Here is a 15,855-nt window from a genome sequence, read left to right on the forward strand (position 1 = left end):
CAACATTATAAATATTCTTCAGCAATGACGCTGAAGAACAGTATGTACAGCTGTCATTGGAAACAATCTCGGACAAAAACCCTTTGCTGAAAATTTCAATTGGACAAATTCTTATGATCTATTCTACTTCTTCCAAAAAGACTCCTTATTAAAAGAATCTCCATCACACCACCTTTAGAACAGCAGGAAGCCCAGAAAGGCAAGACATACAGTTAACAGAGAAGGTTCATGCAACAAATGCATATGTTTGAGGTATCAGCCATTAAGAAGGTTACTGTCTAAAAAACAGAACAAAAGATATGCAGGCAATGTGCACTCTGCCTCTCCTCCTCACATACAAGATTTTACCTGATGTTCAGCCATCTGGCTCTCTGGGCTTTTGGCTGGTTCCAAACTCTCATTTAGCTTGATTTCAGTGGTCTCCATTTCGTGGATATAGACTGGAGTGTGTCCTGATACTTCTGTTGACGCTCAAGAGCTTCATAGAGTGTGCGCTGCTTTTCACTGATCTGAAGAAGAATGGAAGGCATAGATTCTGGCCTCTGACACAGGATTTGCTATTTAGTCTGCTTCATATGTCCCTAGGCTTAAGAGACTAAAGCAAAAAAAAACTTGCAACGAGTTTTCAAGAGTATAATTTACAAAGAAAAACATCCATATTAAAAATATTTACTTAAATTTGATCAGTAAAATTCTAGGTTCTGCTGCTTAAAATAAATGGATGTTAATAAAGCATGGAAAACCTATGCACATTCTCACACATTATTTTAGATTTCATGCAGTCAAACATGGATGTGCACTATTTGCTAGACACATAGTTCTTAATGCCCCATAACAGCTATTGTGCCTCTGAAAGGAATTAAAATTTACAGCATGTGATCAACACTCTGACCATTTTCATAGATCACTGAATGGTTATGCTGCCAAACTATACAGAAATGTGTTGATTCAGTATTTGGAGAAACTGGATTCTTGGGCCTTCTTTGCCTACTCATCCAGCAAGATTGGATATCCCTACTCAATTATGGTACACAGTCGGTCAATAGCCAATATTTTTGAAGCCAACTATCAGCTTTATAGACTCTTGTTTTTATTAATGGAGGTCCATCTTGCACAGGCCTTCAAAGAACAAAAATAATATATCACAACTAACCATTCAAGCTACCATCTGAAAAACCCCAAAACTGCAGAGAAGAATATTAGCTGAGCCAGTTATTTGAATTTTATTCCTTACAAGCTAGCCAACTATTTTGAAGTCTCCAGATGCAAACTTACCACATTTTTCAGGGTTTCCCAAGAACGCTGCAAATCATCCAACTTGGCACTAGCAGATGATTCTAAGCCTGGTTCGTAAAACTCCTGAGTGGCTGAGGTGCTGGATTGAATTTTAGCAGCTTCTGTCTGCAACTGTTCAGCAGATAAGGCTTGGTAATAAGCAATGTCCTACAAGCACGAAGTACATTATTGCACTTTCAAAAACAAAGATACTGCATACTATGCCCCCCATACTGCCCCACTGCATACATCCATTAAAATAAAGCCCACAAAGCCAAAACCACTGGGAAATCTCTTAATAACACAGTAAATCAGTATTTAATAGTAGCAGACTGAGAACATCTAGGACCTTCACTATGATGAGGATTTTGGATGCATGTTTTTTGTGTTCATATTAGCTACGAGGTGCAGAAGGCAGCTGTGGACAATCACAGAAAGGCTGGGAGGGGAAGTGCTATAAATGGGAGTGTTGCTCCAGCATCATTACAACTACACATGAGGGAAAACCCACCACAAAAGACAGTGGGTTATGGTACTGTAGGTGGCAAATACCAGCCTAATGAACAATATTACAGAGAGAGCAACGGAAGAACCTAAAAGGAATATGCTGAAGGACTGGTAAATGAGGCAAGAAAGAGTATGAAGCATCAGCTTTCTGTAAGCTTTCAAACAAACAGGGAGCCTCAGCTAACTTATAAAAGATATTGAGAAATGGGACCGAAAATGCTAAGGAAATGGGCAAATTTTCAAACCACCAATGAAAATTCAGAGTGGAATTGTTTCTCACCAGAAGTTCTATACTTAGTGTATGGAGATTTCTTCAACTGTTGCAGATGACAACTGAAAACATCTACAGAAAATGTAGAATTAAGGAAACAAGTACAGGATCTATACTTAGGTCAGGAAAGCAGACTTGATGACAAGGATTATTTAAAACTTAAACCATGTACGACAGTTAGCATCACATTATTTGGGAGGTGAAAAATACTGCCTCAAGGGAGGGTGAAAAGCAGACAGAACCAGGCTCTTCTCAGTGGTGCCCACTGACAGGAACAGAGGCAATGGGCACAAATGGAAGCACAGGAAATTCTCTCTGAATACCAGGAAACACTTTTACTTTTAGGATGACTGAGCACTGGGACAGGTTGCCCAGGGAAGTTGCAGAGTCTCCATCCTTGGAGATACTCAAAATCAACCTGAATACAGTCCTGGACAACCTGTTGTACATGGTCCAGCTTGACAAAGGGTGTTGGGCCAGATGATCTCTGGAGGCCCCTTCAACCTCAAGCATTCAGTGATTCTGTACAGATGTATGAAAGTTAGGTACTAAACAAGACTAATTCTGAGGTACTGGATCTCAACGTATAAGAAGGATCCTTATTTGGAACACCATGCAAATACATTATCTAATACCATATGTAAACAAAACCAGTTAGGCTCTGGAAGAGCACAGAAACCAGATTACTCCCACAAAATTGTCCAAAACTGTCCAATGAGGTACTTCTTCAAAGACAGTAATTGGGAAACTTGAAAAATTTAATTATTAAATTGTTACAATGTCCAAGAGGCAGCATGGAGTAGGTAACAGTTTAGCACAGCATTCAGGACTGCAATTTCAGAATTTTTCAATCTGATCAGAAGTGACCACAAGTAATGGTGAAAAATTGCACCAGTGGAGGCAGCTTCTCATTTTGCCTTGCCTGCAGCTATTCTCTAGCCCTTTGCTAGTCCCCTCTCAAGAACAACCCTTCTGTGACCTCTTAATATGGTTTTGAGAATAAAGGGCTTGTTTTCACAGTGAGGAAAAAGCAATCCCTTTCCTCATCTTTTCAACTGATTTCTGGAGTATACAACATGGCAGCTTCTCTTTGGCAGAGCTTTCACAAGATGATAGCAGGAATCCAGATGTTCAAGTAAAAGATTTTGTTGCCCCTATAAGGGCCCTAATATCCCATGGCTGTTCTTATGAAAAGCAGCCAATGAACAGCAGTCAAGCTTTGTTGTTAGATGCAAGGACAAAAACGCATTTTTATATTTCATAAGATGCGTAGCAAGGGCTGGTGTACCCTAGGTGAGTATTCACATGGGACAGAGAAACAATCCTTAAGTAGGCTGTGTACAAGGAGATATAAAAGCATTTAAAAGTGACCCAGTGCATAAGACTAGAATCACAGGATCACCTGTGGCCTACAGGGCATTGTGCCAACACTTCAGCTTTTCCAGTACAACTGCTCTGCATTGTGTATCAGGAAACCAAGTTTTAAAAAGTGTGTCAAATTTTAATCAATTGCATCTTTGCATAAATGTAAAGAGGTTTAGACCCAAAGGATTTCATTCAGTACTGCGGCACAGATGAAGTGTCTGATTTTGCTAAACGTCAAAATTAATTGTATTTCAGGACTGTTAACAAAATATTTTATATATTATGAAATTCCTCAGTTTCCAACATTAACACCTTTATAATACCTTCCCCCCACCCTACTGTTTTTAGAGGAGTTTCAGAAAAATACTCAATTTTTTTAACTTAAGATAGTACTAGAATTGTAACTTTCTTGTATTTCTGGTCTTGTTTTAATCTGTTTCAATACATAACCCCATTATTTCACTAATAAGCAGTTGACACTTGTTTTGTATTTTCATTACTTGTTAAAAATGCAAAGGAAGCGTATAGACGCCTGAATTCAGACTAGCTATGTTTCACCATTAAGAGATGCTGGGAAACTGATGAAACACTTTAAAGAGTTATTCAGGATGAATTAAAAAGCAGTCTTAACACATAATCTTTCCTTCCCCAACTGCCTCTTGAAAAGAGTTTTACATTTTTTTCCTAAGACTAAACTCATGTTATTCTCCATTTTCTAGTGTTCCTGTCCACATTTTTTTTTTCTGGTAGTTCGCAGGTGATCTTCCTGTGAGAAATTAGTTCTTAACTCAGGCTACTTTTTAAATCAAAATATTTCCAAATTATTTTGCTGATTTGCTGCAAAAGTACAAAATGTCGCTTACTTACATTTGAGCTCCTAGTTCACTAATGTCTAGGATATTTTTTTTTGAACCAACCTTCTTTCCTGAACTCTCCCTGGGTGTTCTTCATGACTAGCACTGGCAGTTTCATGGCTTCTTTAGTCTTAATCTTATGTGAGTGTGAACCTATGAATTTTGTAAGCAAGCCACTGCATTTCGGAATGTTCTTCCTCTTGTTGTTTAATACATGCGGTTCATTTCAACATTAACCGCAGTGAAGAAAATTTCAGCTCTAAGCTTTTAAGATTGCTATAACAGCATCAACTTTATCTCTCAAAAAATTTCTGCCAAATGAAAGATATAATATTTTTGTTCAATTTTGCACTAGTAAATCACTTACTCTAAAACTTGTATTTTGGTGTCAGTTCATGGTGCAACAGCATGTTCCCTGTTTTCCTTACTGTCTTACTGAGTGACTGGAGCTGTTTGACTTGTTTTCCATTTTCAGAGAAAAGTAAGGAACTGACATTGGCTTTACTGATTAGGAAGCAAGCTGCTTTTGGTCCTTTAACTCCTTCATTAATTAATGGTGTCATAAGACTTCTATCCTGAAATATCTAGATGCCTTTGTACAGTAAGTAAACTTCACAGGGAACTTTCTGAAAATCTAAAGTGACAGAAAACTAGAAAAATCCTTCTTATGCATAATACAACTTCTTTTAGTATGCCATTGATGATTTTGTCACCTCTCTTACTATCTTACATTAGTATTCTTTTTTATGTCTTATATTTAGCAACTTCTACAGCACATACGCATTTCTGAAATTAGAAGAAGGAATCAATGAGGATCTTGCTCAAACTTGTCTAATTCTTAGCAGTGCAACACAAGACATTCTAACCTCCAAATCTGCAGTAGTAAATTTTGGAAGCAGTCACAAATGCAAAACCAACCCATCAACCACAAAATCCAGACCATGTTGGATTCAGTGAGGTGGTTACTGCTTCTATGGCTCATTTCTAGACTTCTAAAGCATAACATTTTGTGTGTGACTTTATTTGCAGGATGTGCTGGTTCAATGTTTACATTTTAATCAACACTGATAGTTGCTCCTATTAGAAGTCCAAGAGCCCTCAGTTTTGATTTAAAATCTAATGTCTGTTTTTTCACTGACCTGACTCACTGGCACTTAAAATAGACTGCCATGGAAATGAACAATGTTGGAATGAACAATACATGAAAAAAACCCACATGAAAGTTAATAACTGAAATGATACCAAGTAGAAGAAATCAGGCTGTGATTTCAGTGCCGCAATGGCAATGGTACAGTAAGATAGATGGATATGGAACATAATGCAATGTTTCATTATGGGGAATAAAAAGCATTTTTTCTCAGGATGCAAGATTCCATTGAGTACTACCGAGAAAATAAAAATTATATTATAAGTTGAAAACACTGGCGAAATTGAAATTCTCACTTAAAATATATTTAGAAAAAGAATGAACAGCTGTAACACTGGATTTATACAATTTCACTCAATCCATTTTGAACCAGAACCTGAAGGTTCAGTAAGGTAAGAGGTTAAGCCTCAGTTCCTTGGAGCTATAGCTAAACATTATTTCAGAGGATTAAATAAACCACCTGTGGAATGGAACCATGTATGTCTGAGATAAAAGCTGAATGAATGCCAAGAGAGAGGTACCTGGTTAACAGAAGCATCTGTATTAGCCACAGGTGAGGGAGAGCGACAGGCAGGTGGAGAAGAAATCTCACTGTTGGTTCCCTCCTCCCCAGACTCCTCAGTGACAGGGGAGAGCAGCGTGTGACAGCGACCAGCAGTCATCTGCCACAGGAAAAGCAACCCCAGAGCACAGGAAGAAAATCAGTAACCTCAGCTGAGGCTTGACTTAGACTGAGATCAAAACAACACATGGCCAGAATTACCACAACATTAATTAGTCATGCTTCATGCTCCTACATTTACCAGTTTAGAAATCTGTTGAATAGTCTCATTTACTTGTCATACTTCAGTATGAGAATGCTCTCCTGTATCCTAATGGATTTTAAAAGACAATGTAGAGCAAGCAACTCAATAATAACAAATTCAGGTTTGCCTAAATGTCTTCTAATACAATCTCTGCTGCATATAGAAATACTATGGAGAGCTACAGAATACTGGACTATTTTGTCTCAGCATCCAAGTCTGGTTAGAACAAGGAACAGACTTGAAATATAAAATACACACAACCCAGTACTCAAAGGTAACCTTCTTCCTTCTCCAATGCTCCTATAGAGGAGTAAATCCTGAAGTCTGACACTCAGACAAAAATCCCAGTGGCATCAGCAGAATGTTTGTAATGAGACCCACTTAGAAACAAACAAAAGCAAAGTAAGTCAAACATTAGGCCTATTGCAGCACTTGGACAGCTTTCATTTCCAGTACACTCAGCTGAGAATACAGCAGCATACTGTCAATTATCACATCAATATTTTAATGTGTGAAAAGCCTATACACTGCAACACCTAATGAAATAATATTTATTCTGGTTTTATTTTATTCCTGCAACTCATCAATTTCTTAGCATTTGTTCTTGCATGCTGACAGCTACAAAATAAAAAGCACTCTATTTACATATTACTGCTCACAAATTTCATGTATTTGCTAAATATCTTCAGCCTTTATCAACAAGTCTTGAGAGTCCATATAAAGCATAATACGGTAAAGGGAAGCTGCAATTTGTTTTGCTTGTCACACTACAGCCATTTCAAAAGCCAAAGGTAGCTGTGAGCTGTGGTAATTTGCTACACAGGGGTGTTGTAATGATGCAAGAGGAAGCAGCTCAGATGATGAGTACAGCGACCAAAGCATTGCTTACCATAACCACCGAGGGATGAGTGGGGTGTGCTGGGAGCAGGTCTGAATCCAGCTCCTCCATTCCCTCGGACAGCCCCTCCACTTCTGTCACTGTCAGCAGCATGGTGGCATGTTTCGCTTTCATCGTCAGCATCTTGCACTTGGAATTCAAAGAGGCAATTTGCTCCTGGTATCCTTTGATCTTCTGAGCCAGCTCCTGAGGAAACATTTTTATTCCCCTACTGCTGATGCAGCCGGCAAAGGCCACAGGACCGGCAGCATTTCAGCTTCCGCGGCGAGGTGAAGCCGTGCCCTCCCGCGGCAGCCAATCCCACCCAGCGCCGCCGCGGTGCTGACGAGCAGGATGTCGCCAAATCAGGGACCCAGCGCCGCCGCGGTGCTGACAAGCTGGATGTCGCTAAAGCAGGGACCCAGCGCTGCCTCAGTGCTGACAAGCTGGATGTCACTAAAGCAGGGACCCAGCGCCGCCGCGGTGCTGACGAGCGGGATGTCACTAAAGCAGGGACCCAGCGCCGCCGCGGTGCTGACGAGCGGGATGTCACTAAAGCAGGGACCCAGCGCTGCCGCTGTGCGCTGTGCTGATGAGCTGGATGTCGCTAAAGCAGGGACCCAGCACCGCCGCGGTGCTGACGAGCGGGATGTCGCTAAAGCAGGGACCCAGCGCCGCCGCGGTGCTGACAAGCTGGATGTCGCTAAAGCAGGGACCCAGCGCTGCCGCTGTGCGCTGTGCTGATGAGCTGGATGTCGCTAAAGCAGGGACCCAGCGCCGCCGCGGTGCTGACGAGCGGGATGTCGCCAGAGCAGGGACCGCGCAGCGGCAGCTCCGGAGCGGCGGCCGCACAGGGAGCGCTCCGTGCGCGCCGCAAGCGCGGGGACGGACGGACGGACGGACGGACTGCTCACGCCCGCACCCTGCCCGAACCTGAGCCCACCTCCGCCAGCTGCACGCTGCAGTGTCTCTCCCTCTTCCTGCCCTGTTTCCCCCCGCCCCCGATCCGCTTCCATTTATCTGAGGAAGATGAAGCTCTCCCGCAATAGTGCATGCCAGGGAAATGAGGTCATGGAGCGGCCACAACTGCAAAAATGCCCCATTCAGCTCTCACCAGAAAGAATGAATTGTCCAAACAATAACTCACAGGGTCTAACAGGCTCAAATGTGATAGGAACAATCAGTCACATAATAAGATTAAAGGCAGACTGGATCGTTTTTTGTCAATGTTTTGATAAGCTGTATTTTAATCTCGTTTTGGTTTTGTGTAAGTCTACTGAGTTAAAAGTTGAGCTGCACAGGACTAACTTTTCTTTAAAAAGAGATGGGGAAACTAGCATAAAGCAGACCACATTTTAAACTATTAGGGGTTTTATGCTTAGGAAATGGTCTATTTATATGGCCAAACACCATAATAAGCTTAAGATTTTTAGAAAAGAAAGATGAAAATGAATAGCCTTATGACTATTCATAAGTGTCTTATCTTCTTTCCTACCCTATAGTGTTGCCCTGTTCAGTGTCCAGTTTCAAAGCTTTCAATTAATATATTTCAAATAAAAAATGGTGGAAACGTTTCATATTTCTGCTGAGGCTATTATTCCAGTCTCCCTAGAAACTTATAACAAGTTAGAGTTTTGGTCTAAGAAGTGAAAACATTTGTATAAGTTTGCCTGCTAAATCGGTGATTATTCGTTCAAGTATAAATTTCTGCTTAATTTTTATAACTGTTTTAACTTCTTCAAAACCCACAAGTTTTCCAGGAAAAATCTCAATAGGAGTTGCAAGACCTAGTAGGCATATTATTACAATATCTTTTCAAAAGTAAATAAGACTACTGCCTCAGGCTAATAAATTAGAAGATGTTTTTGGCTGTATGACATTTTCAGTAAAAAAATTCCTCAAAATTACAGAGCAGAACACTCATTGCAAGAAATATCAAGTTAGGAATTGAAACAGTGCAAAGACTGAGGATGATATTTCACTACTTGAGTTTCAATGGCACCTTGCCACCATCTGTCATGTTAACTACAAAAGGAACTCTCTTGGTGCTCCAAAGCTTTCCTTGGACACTAAGAAAAGTCTTGACTATAAAACATCAAGCAGAATAGCCAGAAACCAAGCTGCAATCAAATCAAGCCACAAAATTATTGTCTAGCAGATCGAACAGTTATCTGCTCTTTGACAAATTCCAGTCATTCACAAACACTCAATGAATGACATATCTGAGCCTCAGAAGAAAATTACTGTCATTCAGTAATTCACTCTTCCATCTCATTACTAAATGCAATGACATTTGTGGTACTGATGTCCAATGCACTGAGTATCTAAAATGCCTCCTTCAACTGAAAACAAAAAGTCAGCAAAAATATTATTGCAAAAGAAAGTTAAAAATATTAAAGCTTCTTAAAAAAGAAATGTCCCATGAGGTATTGTACTTTCCACTGAAATAATTCTCAAGTATGAAGATACTTGCCCACATTCTTATCTGAAATTCTAAACAACATGGGTAGGCTTGGTATCTACTTACATACATGCATATTAATACAAGCTTCCCAAAAATCAAGATGTAATTTCCTTCTACTTTCTTCCTTCCTCTTATTTTAATTCTAAATATAGCTACTAAAAATGTTCCCTTTAAGTTCTTTTACTTGCAGCCTTTAACAGGGGATGTAACTGATATTTTCTTAAATAACAACACACCTAACAAACAACTTGACAGACTTGACTTTTGAAGTAGTCTAGCAATATATGGTTCAGAATATTTACTACATGTTATGCTTTTTAGCACAGAAAGCATGAGCATAAAGTATGCTTATCTCAGTCTTTCAAGTCCCCTTACCCCTAAATGTGAAAAGCTTGTATGTATGAAGTCTGTCTGTTCTGGTTGATCCCAACATGTGTGTTATCATAAAGCTGATCTCCTCCTGCAGATGTTTAGGACCACTCCTAGCTACTAAACTTGCTCAAATGTACATGAAACTTCAAACTGCCTCATTTTTAATTCCTTCCTGCCTGCAGCATTATTCCTTCCTCCAGTAATATTACCCCAAATTGCTAGTCACTCTCCTGCATTTGCTATTCCAGAATATTTGAATAGAGAATAGTAGCATTATTAATTCAGTACTAATAAAACCAAAAGTGTTTGTATATAAAAACTGCTCTTGAATTTATTCTAAGTAACAGTTGTAACAACTGGATAGAAAACGGGCAACACATGTTAGGTTATATTAGGTTATATTACATGGCAGGAGGGATAGCTTTAATTCAAATGTAAAGAAATGGTGCCATCTGGCGCCAAAAGTGACACACAGAGATCAGTGGTGCATTTTTTATCCTAGGAATTACACAACAGACAGGTGGAGGTGAAAGGGGCTCTCAAGCCAGCACAGAAAGAAGGCTGAATAGAAACTATTGTGATTTATTCAAGAGCTGATAATCCATGAGTCTGTGGGCAGGACCCAGAACTCCAGAGTGCAAAAATCTTCTCAACAAAGACTTTAAAGGAACCTTTGGAGTGAATGGTACAGTTTCCCTCTAAATCTATTGTGGACTTCCTTTGATTCAAGTCTCTTGGTATTCTTTACAGAATGTGACTGGGATGAAAATGAGCAAGTATGTTAGGATACACATGTGTGTATATATATATATACACAAGTTCTTTAGGATATCCATAAGTACATATGGATGACTGAATTAGTTGTGATAAAGTGAACAACCGCTGAACTTCTGGGACACTCCTCTAATGTTATCTGCCCTTAAATTATGCAAAGCTTCTGTTTATCATAATGTTGTCAGAAGGTTAGGATTTATCTAACTGAATAAACAAATGAATTGTCCACATTGTACCAATAGCAGGAGTTCCCTCTCTGGGATTAAGTCTATCTGCTCAACTAGCCTTGAGGATATCTGAAAAGCAATTCAGCTATCTTATGACTATTGCTTATGAAAAGTTGAGCTGCCATTGAGCCCAATGTTTTGATACGTTTTGGGTCCCATACCTCATTACGTGAAATCTGGACCTGGAGCTCCTGGATGTTGCTGGTTGCTATTGGTTTGTCTTGGATCTCGCGATGGGCGCTCTCGATCAGCTGCTGCAAATGTTTCATTTCTTGCTCATATTGCTCATACTGAACCACTGCTTCCTAGAGAAGAGAAAATAAGATTTGAGTGTCTACACAAAAATCAATTTTCACTCAGTCTGAGAATGACAAATCTCCCTCCTGAAGTATCTGGCACTCACATCTTGATATGCAAAGCGGGAGTACAGTCAGGAAAATGTCTATTCATAAATATTGTGAATTGCAATGACTTGAACCACTTCATTTATTTAAATATTTCCTCAACCCACAGTTCACCTAACATGATATTTTATATTTCTGATGCAAGGTGCTGTAACTTTTGATTCCAATAAGCACCTGAACCAAACACACACACAAGAAGATAGCCTTCCTTAGTCTCATGGTTTTATTATAAAGCATTTTCATCTGCTTTTTCACATCAGGTGTTCATTTGTGACTACAAGAAAAGCTTAGATATCACAGAAAATACAACTGAGAGAGGATTATGAAGATTGGTTCAGATAATTATCCTACCAATATTGCATCAGTTCCTTCTATCACACATGCACGAGCAGTTTTTCTAACCCATTTTTATAATTTTCAGTGTTATGTTGTAACCTTTCTTGTATTTAAGCATCATTAATTATCCTTAATCATCAAAAGTCTCTTCTATTATCCAACTTGAAACTTTGTAGTTGCACCCTAGCCTATGGAATATGATATCTATATTACTATCACTAAATAGCAGAGAAAAAAAGCTTATTCTCTTCTTTGAAAATACCTTTGACATGTTTAATTATAAATCCAAACAAAAAATTAAACAAAATCTAGTTAAGTCATGTTTAGCAAAACTTGAAAATACAAATTGAATAGACATTGAATGATTCCAAAATCAGGAATGAATAAATAAACTATAAATAAAGAGAACAAAAATAATTTTTTTAATACCACAAAGTTAATTAACTCGATAGTTTTTATGCAATCTTCAAAAGCAGCGATGTTATAATGTTGTATTAATTTTATTAATTGGTTCTATATCTTATAAAATTAATTTGCATGCAATTGTATATTAGCTGTTTGACCAGTTGATCCTAACAGCGTTACAAAAATCACAGCAATATCAGGGACAGAACTGAGGTGAGAGTCTGATGAGTAAATTAAAGTCAGGAGTAACTGCGGCTTAGTGGGGAAATTCCCAATGGTACCAGCGAACAGAGGAAGGCACAGAGGTGTGAAACTCGATGCTCTCAGCACAGTCTGTGTGCTGCTGTGTCTCACGGGGTGGAGTGCACTTGCCTGCATGATGTTGCACTGCTGGATGGCCGTGTGCTGCAGGCGGCTGGCCTCCTCCTGGAGCCGCAGGGCGCTGTGGCACATGGGCAGGATGGTCACCACCTCCTCAGGAATCCGCAGGGCGCTCTGGCAGGCCTGTACTGCCTGAACCTTTGGCTTCAGTGACTCCATTTCGGACAACAGATGCTAGAAACAAAGTCAGTGACAAAATAAACTAATTTTTCAGAACTCCCAGAGCATTTCATGCAGACAAAGAAAAATAACAGTATGTTCAAGCAATAAAAGAAAAAATTTATTATTTATTTTCTAAAATTAATATAATCAGAAACACTTTCCCTGGAGTTGCTAATTGTGAAATGAGAATTCTTTTAAAGATTATTTAATAAAAAGCCCATGTACTAGATACAAAAATAATTAATTAAAAAGCATAGTAGTACCTATTTCTAAGTGTCCAAGTAAAAAATATATTTCTATTAACAGATTTGAGAAAATAGATTTACAAATTCCACAAATTGAAGCAGCACAAGAGTAATTTATCTATACACATATCTCAGTGTTAAAATCTGAGTGGAACTCCCTGCTGGGACATAGAAGCACATTTTCAAAACAGCACGTGAATCCCATTGTATTCACAACCTTCCTCTGAAAATACAAACCATGCCTGAAAATGTTGCTTAAAATTCAAAAGGCACTCAAACAGAAAGGAACAGAGCTACACAGAAACCTTGTTCTTCGAATAATCACAAGCTGTGTGCCTTTGTTAATAGTGCCTATTCCATACAAGATGTCCATTCGAGCTGTCTGCTCATATGCATGAGAAGGATCTAAGTGCAATGGCTGGAGAATAGAATTGATCACTGTTCTTTTTATCTACATTGAAGAGTTTAATGAATGTATGTATAGATATGAAAAAAAAAAAAAAAAAAAAAAAAAAAAACAACTAAAAGAATAACCCCAAAAAAACAGGTAAAAGGTAAAGTTGGTAAAAAGGGCCTTAACACATTTCAAAAGATTTTACATTCAATGGATATAAATCAGCTGAACAATGAAGCAAACAGGGATAGAGGATTTAGTAATCTCCCTTCCCCTACAACACATACACAATGACAGATAAGTAGGTCTGAAGTGCATACTGATGAGAGGATTGTGGTGTGTTTTTTATTTCTGCTGTTTCATGACATATGGTGGATAATCTAAGCAGAGTTTCAGTATAATGACCTATTCCTCAGGCAGCACGGATGGAGCTCCTCCTCTGTCAGACCCTTTACTGCTGGCAAAGGGGATTTTTATTGTTGAAGCAGCACCCAGAGGCACCCTGGGGGCTGTGTGCCAGCCAGGGACTTTCCAACATCCCCTCTCTGGTCTGGTGAAACAGGTGGACAGGAGCTACAGTCCCTTTCTGTACAAAAGAAAGTCATGAGATCTGCTAGAGCCAGGACAAAGAATACACATAAAATCCAGTGTAAACTCCATGTTCCCTTATTCTTATGGCAGGTGATGTGTTTCACTTACACTCTTCAAGGCCACATTCTGAAATCTGTTTGCAAGTTCCCAGAAAAAAGATTGAGTATTTTAATGAAAAGGAAAAGCAGTGCAAATTTACCTTTCTTACATATGTTTTTCTGCAGATTTTAATCCTACAGTGAACCTGCTGGCATCCAGTTTTCACTGGCAGACTGAGACAGTTAAATCTCCATATTAGCTTTCAGGAAGAAACATGTCTTGAGAAACTCAGAAAGCTATAACTTGTCTTATTATTCCTGTTAAGAGACTGAGACCAAAACTAGCAAACTGACAAATCTCTATAGCAGATTAAATGCAATGGAGAAAGCCACAATGTCTTATGGGGGTCATTCAACCAAACATACAAAAATGTAACTGGGTTTAAGGAAACCTGATTCGTCTCCTAGTGCTCCAGATTACTGTTGGAGAAGCTAGCAATAAACTGTATCATTGTGTCTCTATTTTAAAATAATGGTAACAATCTAGACTTCCTTTTGAAGTACTTTAAGAACCTATTGACCATAAGCACTGGATAAGAATTGGACTTTATTACAATTATTAATATGGATTAAATGGATTGCTTGCACACTTCTCAGAACTGCATCAGCCTAACAATGGGCTCAGAAAGAATTATACTTCAACCATTCCCTCTGAGGGAATGATTCTTCTTGCTCCATCCCTTTTTTCATTAGCAGTAATTTGGGGCTACACTCTGAAAGAGTGACCCACCTAAGAAACACAGAAATCAGTCTCATCAACACTCATTATCCTTTGTGTAAGATCACACTACTCAAATGTTACCTTTGAGGTCCTGGACTTTTACCTGTCTGTGAGAAAGCTGCTCCTTCAAGCTCAAATGCCCAAGCTCTGGAGATGTCAGCATGGCTTGGGCTTGCTCCAAAGCAGCCTGTAGGGCTCTCAGCTCGATTTCAAATTTCTTCATATCCTGCAACACATTTGATTCAGGGATGAATAAGAGGAAAAAATAGAAATCACTATAAATATTATCTGTCTGGATTTTGCAGGTACATCCCTCTTACATACAGTGCAAAAACCAATTCATAGTTTTGACAGTTAATTTTAAATGTTTAAAATATTAGATAAAAATACCAGTTGTATGACAGTCTAGAAAAAGGGATAGCAAAGGCGCCTTATTATTTTAAGTACTTCAATCTCAAATACAGCATATACTTTATAAAACTGAAAAAGCATGTTCATTCTTTTCACTGCAGTCCTCTGCAGAGGTAGGCCTTATACTATGGAATTTTGGTCTGGTCCAGAGCTGATATAAATTAATAAATAACAGCATTTAGATCTTAAAGAGAAGAAAAAAGTAAATAACAGAATGTAAGAGTCAATAAATACACTTTTCAAGTATCTAAACATATGTGTTCAGTGTTATTTAAGACACACCATTATCCCAAATATATCCATTCAGAAAGGGCACTTATAAAAGGACCTGCAGAAATCTTGTGCCCACATGAGTCAGCACCTGAAGGCAGCACCTCTAACCGTGCAAGATACCTGACTTTGGACAACAAAGTCATGCCCTGTATAGACCACAAATTATCTTCACTGCTAATAATCTCAGTAGTATGATGCACACATACATCACCCTATACACCACCCAGCACTAGAAAAACTGCTTTCATTTACCTTGGCAGCATCTTGGAGGTTTGGCAGCTGCACTTTGATAACTTGCTGCAGCTCCTCCGTGCGCCGCCCCAGTTCCAGCACTTGCTGTGACATCCCTTCGGTACAGTATACACTTGCCAGGTAATCAATCCTCTCACTCATGGCCTCCAGATCCCCATGAATCTCTCCAGACTCATCAAGAATGCTCTGGGTGGAGATACAAGCAAACTGAATGTCAGGTTTGAGACTCAATTACATGTATCT

At 39.0% G+C, this 15,855-nt stretch overlaps 1 protein-coding gene across 1 annotated transcript in view; it reads right to left on the reverse strand.

Moving 5' to 3' along the window:
* Positions 1–15,855, reverse strand: part of SYNE1 (spectrin repeat containing nuclear envelope protein 1) — a 284,134-nt gene that overhangs the window by 86,978 nt on the left and 181,301 nt on the right. Inside the window, 9 exon segments of the mRNA XM_056488586.1 lie at positions 349–428; positions 431–509; positions 1,276–1,443; positions 5,941–6,081; positions 7,115–7,309; positions 11,101–11,244; positions 12,457–12,639; positions 14,780–14,902; positions 15,613–15,798. Coding sequence (XP_056344561.1) covers positions 349–428; positions 431–509; positions 1,276–1,443; positions 5,941–6,081; positions 7,115–7,309; positions 11,101–11,244; positions 12,457–12,639; positions 14,780–14,902; positions 15,613–15,798 — 1,299 coding nt within the window.

This window comes from Oenanthe melanoleuca, chromosome 3 (assembly GCF_029582105.1).
Source record: "Oenanthe melanoleuca isolate GR-GAL-2019-014 chromosome 3, OMel1.0, whole genome shotgun sequence".
NCBI classification, from domain to species: Eukaryota; Metazoa; Chordata; class Aves; order Passeriformes; family Muscicapidae; genus Oenanthe; species Oenanthe melanoleuca.